At 33.3% G+C, this 18,498-nt stretch overlaps 1 protein-coding gene across 2 annotated transcripts in view; it reads left to right on the forward strand.

Moving 5' to 3' along the window:
• The first annotated feature begins 6,463 nt into the window (after positions 1–6,463).
• LOC127956533 (solute carrier organic anion transporter family member 1C1-like) overlaps positions 6,464–18,498 on the forward strand; it is a 30,247-nt gene continuing 18,212 nt past the window's right edge. The window contains exons 1-3 of one of the 2 annotated variants that reach the window (XM_052554563.1): positions 6,464–6,866; positions 9,783–9,934; positions 16,182–16,323. In XM_052554563.1, coding sequence (XP_052410523.1) covers positions 9,797–9,934; positions 16,182–16,323 — 280 coding nt within the window. In that variant the 5' untranslated portion in view covers positions 6,464–6,866; positions 9,783–9,796. Of the gene's footprint in view, positions 6,867–6,898; positions 7,061–9,782; positions 9,935–16,181; positions 16,324–18,498 lie in introns of those variants that run through there. The other variant, XM_052554564.1, reaches the window with a different exon arrangement.

The following is an 18,498-nucleotide window of genomic DNA, read 5'->3' on the forward strand; positions in this document are numbered from 1 at the left end:
TTTAGTATAGACTACGTTACAATAATGCAATATTTAAATTCATAAAAAAAAATTTAATGGACCAAAATTAGATCATGCATATAAATTTAAGTTTTATTCATATCTCAATTTCCTGTTGTTGTTTTTTTTTTCTTTTTTTTCTTTTTTTTTTTTACAAGACAAATCTAGGCACAATACAGGACAATTTCAACATTTAATAAAAAATGCCTTAAAAATGCTTATAAACTTTTTTTTACCATTAGTTTGGTATTTCAATCTGAAACGTATTGATCATAGGCCTTACACCTCAAAGATTATCCACAAATAATGCTTAAAAACTTCATGAGATTCATAAGCTCAGATCAATGAGGCCTACAAAAACCAAACGAAAAATAGTAAATTGTGATTTGAGATCATTTCTGTAACTCTCTTTTGAAAAACAGGTCAACCACATACACTAACATTGGGAGAAAAGCAAAGCTTGTTGTAACATAGCAACAGTTGCTTTGCTAGGATTGGTCAGTACTGTTTTAAGGCGGGGCTTAGTGAAGGGTCAGCAGAGGATCTCATTCTGCAATGCTTCACTTATTCTTGAGTCCATTTCTTAATCACAGATTGGGAACGTATATCTTCACTCGTACACAAGCAGACACATGAAACACACTGTAGGTTTTCCATTCTCTCATCTGAGGCAGTGCTAATTACAAATAATGAGTCACGGGCCTGGAACGCTACGCCCTCTCCATCATTAGGGTCATTAGGAGCGTAAGTGATGCATAAAGCAACAGGTGAACTGAGGAGCAGGGACTTCCCGAATATACACATTAATCATAGATTATTTTAGGTTGTTCTGATGCTGTACTTTATACTGAGGATGCTGTATAGAGTCGTTCACAAGCTACATGCTCAACAAGCTGATAAAACTAGATGATTGCAAGTTTTGTTTCTTATGTTTTAGATAAATATCCACCTCATCCAGTGCACTTTTTGTTTCCAGTCTTATAAAATATACTATTTTGATGTGTTATTTTAATACAATTGAGTTATTATATTATTAATATTTTAAATTATTGTTTATATATATATATTTCCCATTTTAATTTTAGTTATAGTCATTTTTTGTGAATTTTTGTAATTTGCAGTCCTAATTTAAGTATTAATATAAAGTGAAAAATTGCTTTGTCAACTACATGTGAAATTAAGTTTTTCATATATAAAAATTTTTTTAAGTTGAAATTTAGTTTTTAATTTTAGTTTCAAGTTTATTCATGTTAAATGAGGTTAAGCCTTATGTAATTAAATGGGTTGCAATGTAAATGCATACTTTATACTCATAACTGATGACTGCTCTAAATAGAAATTAAAAACAAATTGCGAAATTAACTATTAAAAAATTAGGAGAAATTATATCTATACATTTTATTAATGTTATTAAGAAAATTGTTTCTAAAAAAAACTATAAAATGTACATATAAATAATATTATGTTAATTTTGTATCATATTATATAATTAAATTAATGTATAAAATGTATTTCTCATAACATTTATCTTTAATATTAATGTTATATAATTTATTTTATTAGATATATTTAATTTCACCTATATTTTAACCATAAAAAAGATGGATGATGCAGCTCCACCATAGTAGTGAAGCCAAAATTAACAGCATAATCCTTTAAATTACATCAACTTTATATTTAGAGTCAGTTTTTAGAGTCATGTTTGTTTATAATCAATAAAAATATCTAAAACTATAATAACCCATGTGAGAAACTGCGGCAATGATTCAGTGCCTGAGTGAACTGTCCAAATGAATCAAAGTGAATCACAAACAATTTCAGACCTTTAAGCAAAAAAAGATTAGATTCTCAGCAACTAATTGATAGCCCACAACTTCTGCTGAAATATTATAAGAGAAGATGATTCTCAGGTTTTATACATCATTCCCATTGACACACAAGGATTTATCAGTAATATTTTACAGCAACATAACAGGGTGATGCCCCTGCTGTTTGCTTCTTTGGCTTCAGACAAATAATGTACAAGAACAGTCTACTAAAACTTTCCTTTCTATCTGCTCATGACGTCACACGTGGCCCTCAAATGCAAACGGCGGTACACTGTATCTCGACAGTATATGCACACAATCAGTTCAAGGACTTGAGGAGATGTTATGCATGATGAAGTCATAAATCTTCTCTTTAGATGAGATTGCACAAATATACCAGTTGCACCGAGTCAAAGAAACCTATTGAGTTGACTCCCTCATGCAAGAATTAAAGTCTCGAGTCAGGACAATTAGCACATTATTCATATTCTCAGCTGTTATTATTATTCTAACGTCATAGATTATCCCTGTGCTTGTTTTGTCGTGTTACTGTAAACGGGCTAACCCAGTTATAAAGCACCATGTCAGGAGTACGGAGCTGAAATAGCCGTTTGTTCGACAGGCCGCTGCGACGGGTGAGAATGGATTAGGGAAATCCTATTAGAAATACCAGGCCAAAACTCTCCAAACCGTCTCAAACCACTGTAAACCACCACAAACAGATTACTAACGGCCAAATTCAGTCAAAGCCAAGACGCAGAAACCTGTAAAGCGCCTGTGTAAAGAGGATCCTGACATGCATTTGTCTTATTTTAGCTCAGTTATACTCATGATGCCTTTATTAAACAGCACATATCAGTTACACGGCGTGAGCCATTCTCTGAAATTACTGACGGAGAAATCTAAAACCAGATCAGAGTACTTGATTGGATCGGTTCTGTCCAGAAGAAACACTTTCCTAGAGGTCTGTGGATAAACAAGTATTGTTTGACTTCCCACAGTAAGATTCTTTACATTTGAAATGTCCCTAAAGGCTAAAAGTTGATATAATCACATTAAAAAAAAGCAATTTTTATATTTATACACACTGAAAAAAACTTGACTTTGACCCAATTTTCACTCAGAAATTGCTCGTAGATTTCACAAGCAATAACAAAGAAAATGCAGTTAATAAAGAGAATTAAATATGACATTTTGAAGTAGTAAGACTGAAATAGCATTTTATATTAAAACATAATCCAATCATTTGATAATATTTTATACATAATGATTTCATTTCAGTAACAAGTTGTTTTTATTAAATAGTTATGCATGGCATTATGGTATTAAATGCACTGCCCATCTATATTTTCATACATTAATAATATGTGATATTTATACTGTAAATAGAAAATGAAAATGCATTGCATATTTAATAGTTTCAAAATAGATCATTAACGACTGGATAATGTTGCAAAATTAAAATGAATGAATAATGATTTATTGTTAATATTATACATTATATTAATGAGTATTATAGTAATTAAATAATATTTTTGCCTATATTTTAATAGCTTAATTACACAGATTAGACTGATTGCATATGCATTTAGAGTCTGTATGTATTGATGTATAGAAAATGCTGCAATGTAATGCTTAATGCATTTTTCTTGATCATTTATATATTAAAAAAAAAAACATCTCTCCCATTTTTTTGAAAAATTAAATATGCAATGCATTTCCATTTTCTATTCACAGCGATTATCGATTATGCCCATGAAGTAGACAGGCATTGCGTTTAATAATAATGCTTTTTGCATCATCTCATATCAGAAATACAGAGACATTCGGTCCATTAATGGCTTTATCCTTTGGGTGCTGTTGAGTCTACATGGACAAGCCACGTATCAGCAAGAGTAGGATGTGTGTAATCCACAGTCAGAAGGTTATGACAACTGTCATATTATGGTTTGGTAATCTCCATGGAAACAAGGCAATATGCATTGTCTCTCCTCTATCCACCCTTTCCTGAAAACACGTTATATGAGGACTCCATATTGGCCATAAGACTGAATAAATAACATGTTATCAAGAAAATGAATGTTTGTCTAAACAACTATGAAGTATGGCTGTATGTGGCTGAAACAAAACCATCTGGCTGTGGATAAATATGATCTGGATGAGTACACACATATGTTTGGCCAGCCGTTCCTTACAGAAATGTTTATCTTTGGAAGTCCAGGCTCGGTATAATCGATCAGGATGGGGGACGGATAAACGGCCTTGAGGAACGACTGACTTTGTACTCACAGTTTGACATTTTGCTTTGGCATTGAATGAGGCAGTCGGTCTGTCTCTCACATTGACGTCACTTTTGATTCGCAGGCAAGGTTTTCCTGAAAAGGGCTTGGAAACTCGAGCAAGGCAAGTGAGTTATCACAGCAAAAGCTAGCAACTGATTAGGTTCATTTTAAATTCAAACATGGCTCAGACTGAGCTTAATAACAAGGATCACATTTTAGACTCTAACCTGTTGAAATTACAGTACAAACCTGTTTACTGGTTAACGGTAATTTCCTGTAAACTTACGTTCCCAGAATTCTCTGCGTTGCATTTAAAATTTTGTTTGAATGTGATGTTTTTTCTTTGAAATAACTGTTTCTTCTTAATTTTTTCTAATCTGTTATGTTTATTAGGTTTGTATGTTACATACAATGTTGTTAAATTAATGTTTATTGCATATTTCAGTTTAATGAGTCTCACCATGATGGTGTTTAGTGCTTGTGTGAACGACACCTTGCACCTTCTATGTATCTTATTATTTAAAAGCTGCTTGTGATGGGCTTTGTTTCACCACGTGACTCTCTCATCACCACCTATTTTTGGTGGTTACCAGTGTAATACAAAGGTACAAAACAGATTTCAGTGCTTCAATAAGTTCGTCTATTAATATTATATCAGTTAAATTATGGTATTAAACTGTAAATATAAAGTAAAACCGTTAAACCTACAACAATGTAACTGTATTTTTTACAGTATAAAACCGTTAAACCAAAAACGGTTTTACCGTTTTTTTTACGGTATAATTCTGGCAACCACAGCTGCCGTTTTTTTACCGTATATTTTACGGAATATTTGTAACAGTGATAGTGTTCAGATTTTGCACTGGCACACAGGTTAGTTTTTAATATACTATTGCACATTAATCATGTTGTGTTAAAATTGATGTTCAGGATCTCCTAGACCTTGTGATAAAACTGAAAATCATTAAAAAGTGTATTTATTGTACAATAAATGCAATGATAAATAAAATAGTAATAATTATTAAAGTTGCTTATTTAAATGTTTGCATGCATTTAATGTTCTTTTAAGATGGACTTTGTTTAGCCCCTTAACTGTCACTCATATTTTTGAACATTGACATTTTATAGTGCACAAACTTAAATTTTTATTATTCATGAATGAAAACATTTTGTAACATGATATTAATGTACCATTTACATGGTAATGCAATGTCTGATTTTAAAATGAGTTTTAAAGGATGAATTTTGAAATTTTAAGTTTTCAGTAGATATATAATTTCTCATAATTTCTAAAATGTGACAGAGAAAAAGGCAACAAAGTCGTCTTGTTTTTTTAACAAAGGTAAAAATTCCTGTTATAATGTAGATTTTTGAGGGTGCACTCTTGTCATAAATTAATCTATTACTTTTCCTACATAATTTTTAACAAAAAACATTGATAAAATATATATTTGGGAGTCTTAGACCTTTCCAACAATATATAGTTTGTCAAGATTAGATTAGATTTAATTGTAATATAGTGAAGTAAATATAGGCGTCCCACAGAGCGGACGGGTGACAGTTAACAGGTTAAAGTCTCAGAAACCTTCTTATAAAATAATATTTTACAAATATTTTATTCCTAATTAATAACTAAATAATCAATAAAATAATTTAAAAAAAATGCATATTTTAATGTTTGCATGTTTTTAATGTTCTCTGACATAATGAAAACATGTTTTACAAATAAAGATCCATAAAAATGTACTTGTCAGGGTCTCCGAGACCTTATGATGAAACAATTTAAGATTAGGTTTTATTAATAATAATATATATACATATTTTTCTTTTTAAATATTCCTCTGACATAATGGACAACATTTTAACAGATATTATGAAACATATGTTCTGTTAAAAAAAAAATTATCTATGTGTAGGGTCTCAGATAAAATAATTTTAAAATGTATAGGTTAATAATTGTAATAATAATGCATAATAAATAAAATAATCCTTTAAAACTGATTTCATGTTCCTCTGACATAATAAAACCCCATTTTACAGATATTCTTAAATATTTGACCTGCCTGTTGTAGACAAGCAATAAGATCAGAAGACCATTAAATTAGGAAAATCTTTAATGATCAACCCCCATATTTTAATTTGAAGTATGCTTTTGAGATTTTAAAAAAAAACAAGAGCCCTGCTGCCTCTCGAGGGTTAATTGCACGGTTTGTGTTTTTCAGTATGCCTTTAACGTAGGCTAAATCATGACCGAGTGCGTTTATTTGGATAACTTTCATCCACAAGCAAGAAGTCATGTCATGCATTTTATGAATTGGCGGTGATCTAATGGTCTGTCTAGAATCATCCGTGTGAGATAAAGTGTCACCGTTTTATAAAACAGTGATGAGACGGTCAGCGCGCGTGATGTGATCATCCAGAGCCTCTGTGCGCGCTCACGTCACGTGCTTTAGCTCAGTGCATCCAGTCCAGAAACTATCTCACCTCTCAGGAAAGGCTCGTGAGAAACCTACAAGATTGACGTCAAATAGATTCAACTACTCGCTGAACGCGAAGGAATCGGATGTGAGTGGAAGTGTTTGGAAACACCTCCAGGACCAAGTGCCTTTCCTCGTCTCCGGCAGCCCGTGGGAAGTTTCTTTCCATCTGACACATATGATCTGCTCCGTACGCACTCATTCTGGACCACCGGGGACACTCACATATCCATAGATTGTATAACAACCACGAGAAGACGAGAACGGATCGCGCATTCGTATATGATAAGTGAGATCTGGTGAGTAAAACGCAGCTGTTCTTCTGTATATACCAAGACAGACACGAGACGTTTGACCCAATTCATCTCTCGCTTACAAATTATGGATATGCATTGCGCACCAGACATGACATGGTTTAAAATGCGTCTGGCGGTGCGCAAAGCTGCGTGCGTTTGTGTAAGAAGAGGAGAAAGACAACATCTGCTCGTTAAAAGTAGGTCTGCATGTGGACTGCCGTGTGTTTGTACTGTTTACTAGCTTACTTTGAACGATTGAGAGTTATTGTGCATGTTATACTTGACATATTAATTATATTAACATAGCGTGCTTTTATTATGCATGCTCATGTGGTTTCTAATGCGTTTTTCATTGCTAACAATCAGTCTGTGCTATCGATTGTATACATTCAACAGTCTGTGAGATGTTTTTTTTCTCTCTCTATGGTCACTCGTTGGATTCATATCAGCTGCTGGTTAATTAGACGCACTTGCGCACTGGTTGTCATGACCACTCATCCACATCAGTTCACCAGACTACAGACTGTTTACCTTCTGCATGCGTCTGATGTATATGTGAGCTCGCAGTTTCGAGATGAATGCCATGCATTAATTCTAAAAAGTTGTGCAGTGTGCTGCAGTGGCTGCTGGTACACAGTTGCACTAGAAATTGTTTTCGAGTTTTACAAATAATTACCAAAAAAGGTTTAATTAAGCATCAAACTCTGAAGACTGAAATACACTGTAAAATGATTTTTTTGGAGTATGTTTTACCAGAAAATATTAGTTTAGTTTTTATGCTTCAAAATGCAATGTTTGATTCAATGTTACTTGCGGATCCTTTGTGATTGTTTGTAAAATTTAGCAATTTCTGAGTGAAAATCATTTCTATAAGAAATCATTTATTGTAAAATGTACTCCAGTGACCTTAAGTTTTATTTACAACTTTATACAAAGCTGAAAAGGTTTTGTGTTCGAAGCCAATTTGTTTACAGATTATTTGTATGATTAAATGCAGAATTTTACCCTTTTTTTAATTTTAAATGATCATCACTCACATTTCAAAGGTAAGTATGTTTTTAGGCTATTAAAAGTCTCTCTCAAACCATAAATAAAAGGTTAAATGTATACTCTGTGTTTTTCATCATGACTTTAGTTTAAATCATGACCGAATTGCTTTTATATATACAACTTAAATTCACAAACGTTATGAAATGATCTAAGGCCACACAGATCATTAGATGTCATGAAAGATTCAAACACACATTTTATTAATTCCCAATAATCGTAAACAATCATTAAATGTGACTGTGAGATTTATTTGCAACTTCAAATAATAACTTTTACAGGGAAAGTTGATATTAAATTCTATATAAATATTATGATTTCTGCATTCAATGTATGTGTGTATATATATGTATGTATGCAGTTTTGTGATGTGAATGGTCACATATTAGACTCCTACGTGCTTCTCACTTACGAATGAACTGTGGTGTAATGATGTTGTTGAGTGTATTTCATTAGAAACAAATTAAACCTGGTCATTTAGACATGATATTACAGACCTAATAAAATCAGTCAAACCGATTATTTGTATGTTTCTACAAAGAGCTGATTCATGAAGCATTGTGTCCTTGTGTAAGACACATAACCTCAGGTTACTCTACAGGGACTGTCCCTGAAATAATAAGTGTAGTGACTTAGAAAAGAAGAAAAAGCATCAGCTAAATGACTAAGGTAATCATCTCAGGTTGTGAAGAGAGCTGCAATATTTTTAAGTTGCATGCTTTATATGTCCCATGATTTATGAAAGCTGCCTCTGATATTTATAGTTGGTTGATGTTTCATTTACTGCACTGGCTGCGCTCAAGGACTCATCAAGTTCAATCAGAATGTACAATCAGAGCATGCATAGCTAAATTACCAGCCCATAAGGTTCAAGAAGCCTTGGAGACTTATAGAAGTTGCTTACATGAGCTTCTTGCATATGTGAGCTATAAAGGACCCGATGTTATGATTTTTTATTTTTTTACCAAATAACACAAGTTGCCACTTTAAGTTATGGTTGTATTTGATCGTTCAATCATAACTTTGTCAAAAGAACTTGAAGTTTTATTCAACTTGTGTAACATTTACTCGCTTGCTTTGTAACCAATAAATCTTTCAGACTTTATGACAGCAGGTTTATTATACAAAAATATTATTATTATTCTAAAAGTATCTCAGTGATACTAAAATAACCGTTATATGAGCGATATATTAATCTCCCCAACTGTATTTAAGAGTTGTTAGGTGCTGTTAGGGAACAAGTTTACTCATTTTTAATTGTACTCCTAGTAAAATAATGACTCACAAAGCAGTATTTGCAGAAACTAACTTGGAGTTTAAATCCTTAAGATATTAAATGCATGTGTTGCACAAGTTCGTTGGTTTCGTTTGGCATTGGTCGTTGAGATTAAAATTCCCAAAGTGACGTATAAGGTACATACTGTACACACTGAGCCTGTGCTATTAGATTAGATGAGCACAGAGATCATGCCTTTCTTTACATGCTTGCAAAGAGAAGTTTGCACAGTACTCCACTAGACTTCATTATATCAATTATTCTAAATGCAACGGCACTGCAACGTTTCCCAAGATTTCGTCAATTCAAACATGCATTTTGCTTTGAAACTCGTACCAGGATGTTATAGGAAAAAATGCTCTCCGCATAAAGTTGCACGTTTCTCCTGGGAGCTGATCTTTTTCCGCTGCTATTCTTAGACTTGTCACTTCAATCCGTCTATAAGAAGTGAACGAGAATTGCATTGCAAGAACACAATTCAGAACTTCTGTGTCAAATTCTATTTAAACCTGTAACAAGGACAACATATTCTTGCTAATAACAGTTTGTGGCAGGAGAAATGGATCACAAACATATGAAAACTGTTTCTCTTTCAGGGGTGCGTGCATAAATGCCAAGAAACTGCATTAGAGAGACATCACCCAAAGAAAACGAGATCTTCTTGTGGAAAATGGACCCACCGAATAAGGAGAGAAGGTCACCGGAGAATGGCCCCAGCTCGGCTCGGCCCTGTTGCTCAAGCCTCAAGGTAAATCTATTGACTTGAACACCCAAAGGAGCTTTATTATCAATTATAACATTGTGATGGTTGCTGAAGCAGAAGCGTCGGTATATCTGTTGCTTTGAAGGCCTCTGGCGCTGTGACGTCATTGAGTCCAAACAAGATTTAGCTTCAGTTTGTGGTGGAATCTTCTTCTGAAGAGCTGAGCACCGAGAACAGAGGGGGTTTTGAGCCAGCGCTCCTGATGAGATGATTATGGCTAACGATGTAAATAATGAGAGAGTCATGCTCCGCAGTTCCTTTGTCATAAACACATGAGTGCGGCCACAGAAGATCCATTCAGCTCTCTGTATAAGACACTCAGTCATGTGCACCAGTAGATGTAGTGTAAGTTTATAGTGTAAAGGTTTACTCAAGCTCAATTTTAAAACATACAGTACTAATCACCCAGATTTCCGTCATGGAGGTATTTATCGATCATAAATCACTTAATAAGCATTACTGGCACTTTGAGAATCAAAAAACACATAAAGGCAACACTAGATTAATCCATGTGGCTCCTGATGATATATTGAGGTATTATGAAGCAAAACGATTGCTTTGTGCAAGAAACTGAAAATTTTTTAATTGTTTGTTTTAAAATGCATTTGTTTGAATTGATGTTGTCTCATCACAAAATAAATGTGCACATTTCTACCTTATTTATTGCATATTAGTACCTTTATTAATTTAATTTATTATAGGCTAAAGTGCACATATTAGTACCTTTTGAAAAAAATACCAGATTTTCTACTGTTTTTATGTAGAGAAAAAAATGTGTGTGTTTATATATATATATGTGTGTATGTGTGTGTTTGTGTGCGTGCCCAGTTTTTACATTTAAAAGTTTAATATCAACTTTAATAAAAAGATGTCTTTAGCCACTCCATGTAATGATTTAGAAACACTTTATGTAGTTGAGCACTTAACCATAATTGGCTGTTTGTGAATGCTAATTGACAACCTAGCAGGTGGAAGTACATTATTGTTTTCATTGCATACAATCATGCACGGCTGCTATTTAAGTGATGTGTTTATATTTTAAGTGCAACGATTGCTGGACTTTTTAATTATTCAATGACATGTTTGTTATACAGATAATTGCATATACAAACACTATCCTGCACCAAAAGAATACAGCTTTTGCATCAAACTATAGCAAATGATATGATGAATGATGGCAGAAATCCAAGAGTGCATTCTTAAAGTTGCTCTCTAGGCCATCGAGGGGTTAAATGGCTTTTTAAAGCGCATAACAGCAAAAGCAGAAGATGTTATCAGCTGACTCTTTAGGAGTATCGAACCTCCGACCCTCTGGGTTTTAACGTGTGAATGACTAGCATTCAGAAAGAGCTCTTGTTGAGTTCTCAGATGAGCTATGACAGACTCTGAAAGGCTCAGTGGTTAATTAGTGACATAAATAGTTTTCTACATGCATTAAGATCCGGCACAGATGAGATCCGAATTTAGGGCCTGTTTTTGCTTGGGATTAAATTTGCATGAGACAACAGTGTAAAAGCTGCTTAGAATCAGATTATTTTGCACAGCTGACGAGAGGAGCGAGCACAATGAAAAGGCCATTTTTAAGAAAAGAGACCATGCCGAGTTGCGGTAAATTACATCTTAGATGTGTCCTCATCATAATCCTCGAATAAACCGCACGGAGGCCTGTTCTGATTTCCAAATTCTTTGCTTTAGCTCGAGGTCTGATCTTAGAAATGATCTGCATGCTTCAGGAGCACAGGCTAATCTGATGAATGAAGGTATTGTAATTGTACTCATAGAGACTCTTATGGTAAAGCTGATTAGTGTTTCCAGTGGTGTTATAGCTCTACAAGTTTTCCTCCCAGTAACACAAAAATAAGACATTTTGTCATATCCAGCAAAAAAAAAAACACACATTCAAAGATCTGGGGATCAGTCCATTTAGTTACAGTTCATTTATGATCCTTACCAACACCAAATATTTATTAATTATGGTTTTGCTGGATCTAAAGAAAGGGTTTAAGAAGTGTAATCTGATCTCTGGAAGTCGCTACAGCCATGAAAAAAATATTAATAAACATGTCAAAACTATTAAAGATAAACTTTTCCCCATCGAAAACATTACAATGGCTTGAAATTTCTGTATGTTAAATGTTTGTTAAGAATCAAATTTTAGTGCATTTTTTTATTATCATTAGTATATTTTTGTTTTAGTAATTGTGCTGTGTTTTTGTGATTTTCATAATTGTTTTAGTTTTTTTAAATATGTCTTTAGTGTTGATTGTTTTAGTTTTAGTTATTTTCGTATTTAAGTTTAAACTAAATGAAAATGAGAAATGCTTCCTTTGCTAGCTGGCTTTTTTACTTTTATTTATTATAATAACCCTTGCATTTAAAAAAAATGTAATTACTTGTTTTTCTTTATTATTATTATTATTATTATTATTATTATTAATAATATTATTATTTAGTTTAGTCATTTTTAAAAATGTGTTAAAATAGTTTTTAAATTTGGGTTATTTCGTTTAGCTGTTCTAGTGCTTAAATTTAAAATGAATAAAAAAAGAAATGTTGACGAGTTTGTTTGTTTTTCAAATATATTTATTTTATATTTCAGTTAATATTTACGGTATGGTTTTAGTTAAAGACATCAACCCAAATTTGTAAAAAATGTTGGCAACTAGCTGAATAAAATACGTTTTTTTTCTTTTGTCTTATTTTATTATTTATTTTGTTTTATATGAGTTGATGTTTATTTTATTGAAAATGCATGGTTTTATATATATATATAAAATTAAATGGCAATATGATACATAAATTAATGTACAAATTAATATCCATTAATGATATTAGACTGGAAAGATCATATAAAATGTCATTAGTCAAAAAGTGAGGGAACGCCGAATTAGAAATTCTTCTATAAAATGTTAACGTTTACATTTATTCATTTAGCAGCCGCTTTTATCCAAAGTAACTTACAATTGGGGAATGCATAAAGCGATTCATCTTAAAAAGGCAAATAGACACAGGAAGTGCTCATCATACCAAGTTACAAGCATTGTTCAGATGAGTACAAGCTAGACAGAGAAAGTATTTTATTTATTTATTTATTTATTTGATGATGAAGTCAGATGAAGTGATGAAAGAGGTGAGTTTTCAGCCGTCTGGAAATTGTTTTCAGCCGCTTGGAAATTGTCAGGGATTCAGCTTTCCGGATAGAGGTGGGAAGATCATTCCACCAGCCTGGAACGGTAAATGAAAATGTTCTGGAAAATGATTTTGAGTCTCTCTGTGATGGTACTACGAGGCATCGCTCACGAGCGGATCTCAGGCTTCTGGAGGGGAAGTAGATTCGTAATAGTGAGTGGAAGTAGGCGGGTTCTGAGCCTGAGGCTGTTCTTTATGAAAGCATCAGTATTGAACTTAATGTTGAGCTGCAAGCGGCTCCCAGTGCAAGGAGATAAAGAGAGGTGTGATGTGGGCTCTTTTGGGCTTGTTGAAGACCAGTTGTGCTGCTTTATCTGAATCATTTGTAGAGCTTTTTTCTGTATCAGCAATGGAAGGAGAAGCCATGTGCCTGTATGATGTTGCACAGTCGTCAGTGTACAAAGGTGTTCAGTTCTGTGCTGTTCCAGCGCTATGGAGCATGAACTCCAGACGTCAGTGCATGACGGCCGCTCTGGCGCATGCTTGGGAAATCCATAAGCGCGTGAAGAGACCCATGTGCTCCTGAGTGAGGAAATCTCTGGACTGTTGTAAAAGCTGAAAATTAGCCCAGAGGCCATGGCGAGCACGTGTTGCTGTTGGCTGGCGGTCAGATTACTGCGGCCATGTGTAATGTGATCTAAACTGCGCTCCGAGGAGATGAGGGACGTGCCACTGCATTGACAGTAAATTTATGGCCATTTGAAGTCAGTGCATGGATTCTGGCGTTCAGAAAGAAGGATCATGTGACTCTGAAGACTGGAGCAATGATGCAGAAAATTCACAAGAATAAATGACATTTTATCAAATGAATAAATTACATTTTACAATAGGCTATATTCACATAGAAAACACTTATTTTAAATTGGTTTTACTGTATTTTGAGCTCACTGATGCAGCATTGGTGAGCAGAGGAGATTAAAAACGTTTCAAAACTATCATGTTTCCAAACTTCATTGAACAGGTGATTGTCCTGTTCACCTTTCAGCTGTGTTTCTATTCTGATGTGTGGCGTGCCTGAAGCATCCAGTGTGCATTACGCACTCTTTCTCACACTCCCTCTCTTTGTGTTATCCTTCTTGAAGACATCAGTTCTTTATCCAGCGTAAAACATGTGCCAAATCAATTGTGTGGATCACTCCGCTGTGGCAAGCCCTGATAAAGGGAATAAACCAAAAGAGAGAGAGAGAAGACATTATAGTTCTTTAATAACCTCCCAAATCCCAGCATGCTTTGCGCTATCCCCTAAAGTAAGCATAAATCTTTCAGAAATGTGAGTGCTCGAGTCCCAGTCGAAGAACACAATCCATTATGACGCAGGGTTGCGTGAGCCAGAACAAAGTCGTGAAAACTTGGTTAAGATAAGGACGCAGACTGTAAACACTTTTATGAGAAGAACAGTGTTGGTTAATTGATTGATTTATTATAGATGTTAGAAAATATATCCTTGTCAAATGATTATTTTGGACTGAAATGAATCAAACATGTCAGTTTTCTGAAGCTGGGTTTGCCTGGGTTGATTTTTTTGGAAAAAGTTTGAGGTCGGTATGATTTGACAATGGTTTTGAAGTCTGTTTATGCAGAAGCTGCATTTATTTGATCCAAAATACAGTGAAAATGTTGAAAATCTTTTACGATTTAAAATAACTGTTTCCTATGTGAATATATTTTATAATGTAATTTATTCCTTTGATCAAAGCTGAATTTTCTTCAGTGTCACATCATCCTTTAGAAATAATTCTAATGTGCTGCTTTGCTGCCCGAGAAATATTATATTATATTATATTATATTATATTATATTATATTATATTATATTATATTATATTATATTATATTATATTATATTATATTATATTATATTATATTATATTATATTATATTATATTATATTATATTAGCCCCACTATTAAATATCAGTTCTTTTTCAGATATTTCCCAAGTGATGTTTAACAGAGCAAGGGAATTTTAACACAGTATTATATTTTTCATCTGGAGAATGCCTTATTAATGTCAATTTGTCTGGAATTTATACAGGATTTTATACAAAGTATTAAACAGATTTCAGTAAGTGTGTTTAATACCTTTTCCCTGGGTTATTCCATTTTATTACACAGAAATCTAGCACCCCTGAACTTTTTAAATTATCATTATCAAATAGTATAATAAGTATATATACTTTTTTATATTAGAAATGATCATTTTATATTATTTATACTTTTATTGAAATCATACTAATTTATATTTGTATAATTCATTTACTATAAAATGTATTAAATATTATAGTGATAATTACAAAAATGCAGGGATGAAAAAAAATGTAATGGTACATTAAAAAAAAGGACTTTTATTTGATCTTAAAAATATTGTTTTAATCAAGTTTTACACCGATGAGCTTCTAAAAAGTGATTCAGCTCTATTTTTCTTCATCTTTGTACATGGAAAATTCTAGTGTGGGTTGAAAGACGACTGTATAGCTGACGATTGGATCATCAAAGGCTTCTCGTCTCGTCTCGTCTCGCCTGGCCTCGTCTTTTCTCCCCCTATTCCTTTTGCTTCTTCACCCTTCTCTTCTCCACCTTTCTGTTGATTATTAATGCAGGGAGTGTGCATATGTGCGGGAAACCCCACGAGTGAAGATGCACCCCTGTGCTGAGGCCAAACCTTGATTTGATTTTGGCCCAGAAACCCCCAGCAACAGACGATAAAAGTGTCTGTGTTTCATCATCAAAAACAGCGACTCGTTTTTCCCCTTGTTTTTCTCATATGGAGGCTTAAGTCGGTGTGGTTGAATGCAGTAGCATCGCTCAAGAGCGTGACATAAGCTCCCCTAATCCGCTTTTTGTCTCCACTACCCATAATGCAATGCAGTTTGAGAAATGCATCCCCCCTCCATCTCTCCATCTTTACTCCGGTTCTCTTATCCCCTACGATTTTAAATGCATATTAATGAAGAGTTGCTTCCATGTCCAAAAATAGGTTAATGAGGGAGAGTGCGAGTGCAGCATCTGCCGAATAAAACCTCTCTCTTTCTGTGTCTCTTTACAGATGTTCCTCGTGGCCTTGTCCTTTGCCTACTTCGCCAAGGCATTATCCGGGAGCTATATGAAAAGCACAATAACTCAGCTGGAAAGACGCTTCGACATCCCCAGTTACTTAATAGGTGTCATTGATGGCAGCTTTGAAATAGGTAAGAACCGGATCTCCATGCGTCAGCAGACCTTACGCTGTGTTTCGATGCAGTTGCCAAGGCTCTCGTCTAGCTTTTCACGGCATCCGCAAAATAATACTGAGACACACCATGTGTGCTGCAATTTACGCCTGTCATCGTTTGCAGTGCAGTCGTCCCACAGATTGGACAGTTATGCAACTGCAAACGCGTTAACAAGTCACAACTGCAGCGTAAAACACTCGTCTTCACAAATGCAAATTGCATTTTTAAGCTTACACAGTCATACATCATTACATTGCTATAAAAGGCTTTACTTTGATATACAGCATGGTCCCAAAGAAAATATGGTATTACCAGGGTCATAATCTTTGATTCTTTGATAAACAGAAAACTCAAAAGAACAGTATTTATTTGAAATAGATCTTTGTTAATTATAAATGTCTTTACTGTCTTTACTTTTCACTTTTGATAAATTTTATCAGTCCGATCAATATACTAATCTATTTAATGCATTCTTGCTGAATAAAATTAGAATTGTTTAGAAAATAAATATAAACATACTATTTGAAAAAAACAAATGCAATGTAAATAATCTATTCAATGCATTCTTGCTATATAAAATACAAATATGAATTAATATGAATACTGTATAATATTTAAATATATATATAAATATTAATCAATTTAATTCATTTTTGCTGAATAAAAGTAGTAATATTTAGGAAATATATATATATTTATAAATAATATTTTCTAAATAAACAAAATATTGATATTAATTATTCAATGCATTTTTGCTGAATAAAATTAATACTATTAATATAATAAAAGTAAATATAAAATATACAAAAAGTAAAATATAAATATTGATCAGTTTAATGCATTCCTGCTGAACAAAATTACAAATATTTATAAAATATATATAAATATAATATTTATAAAATAAATAAAAACATTATAAATAGTAATCTATTCAATGCATTTTTGCTGAATACAATTACAAATATTAATTCATGTAAGTATAATATTTCCAAAAATACATAAATAATCTATTCAATGCATTTTTGCTGAATAAAGTTACTTATATTAATATAATAAATGTAAATATAAAATATAAAAAAGTAAAATATAAATATTGATCCGTTTAATGCATTCCTGCTGAACAAAATTACAAATATTTATAAAATATATATAAATATAATATTTATAAAATAAATAAATACATTATAAATAGTAATCTATTCAATGCATTTTTGCTGAATAAAATTACAAATATTAATTCATGTAAATATTTACAAAATAAAAATGCGATATGAATCTATTATTAAATCATATATTTAAAAAAATATATGTTACATATAAATTTTAACATATTATATTATTATTAACTATCATAAAGACTCTCCCAGAATCTTAATCACTTTATCTTTTGACCTTTTCAGGTGTGCAGGGATGCCAGGATTAAAATAAAATAAAAAAAATATGTTGTAAGGGAGGTCTCTTCATCAAAGACGCCATAGAAAGATTGTTTTAATCAAAGCTTCAGAAGTGACTCAGCTCTTTATTCATCTATGTGCATGTACTGTAAAATCATAATCTAGAGTTTGAAAGCGAACATAAACCCTGCTCACACTGCCGCAGACGCCGCTCACATCACATGTTTCCATAGGAGCGGGAAACGGCGTGAAGCCTCGCAGAGATCATGTGTCAGAGTTAGCAACACTGTCTCACTGCCTTGCGTCCCAATTTTCAACAAGTACTAGAAACAGGCCAAACAAAGGCTGCTGTGTGCGATTGTGTGTTTTGTAAAGCTTTGGGTCAGTTGTTTCTTTTTGGTTAGACTGACCTCCTCACAAACTGAGCCATGGTCTAAATGTCTGAGGATTCCTGTCCTTATTGAAGCTGTCCTGAACGCCACGCTGTGTACAGAACTGTGCAATAATCGTCCTCACAAAGACCTCCGTTCACGGAGCCGTGAAGCTCAGAATCCAAATATATCTGCCAATAAATGTTCCTCACGGACAAAGAAGTCAATCGTGTAGAAATCATTTGGGAGAGTTTGTGGAGCGGATACGTGCGTTCACTCCAGTACCAAATAATACACAAATCAGAATTGCTTTTATTTTACACTTGTTCACCTATAAAAGGAAAATTTCATGAAAATTCATTTGAAGATAGGTTTGTTTCTTCATC

This window comes from Carassius gibelio, chromosome B4, assembly GCF_023724105.1.
Source record: "Carassius gibelio isolate Cgi1373 ecotype wild population from Czech Republic chromosome B4, carGib1.2-hapl.c, whole genome shotgun sequence".
NCBI classification, from domain to species: domain Eukaryota; kingdom Metazoa; phylum Chordata; class Actinopteri; order Cypriniformes; family Cyprinidae; genus Carassius; species Carassius gibelio.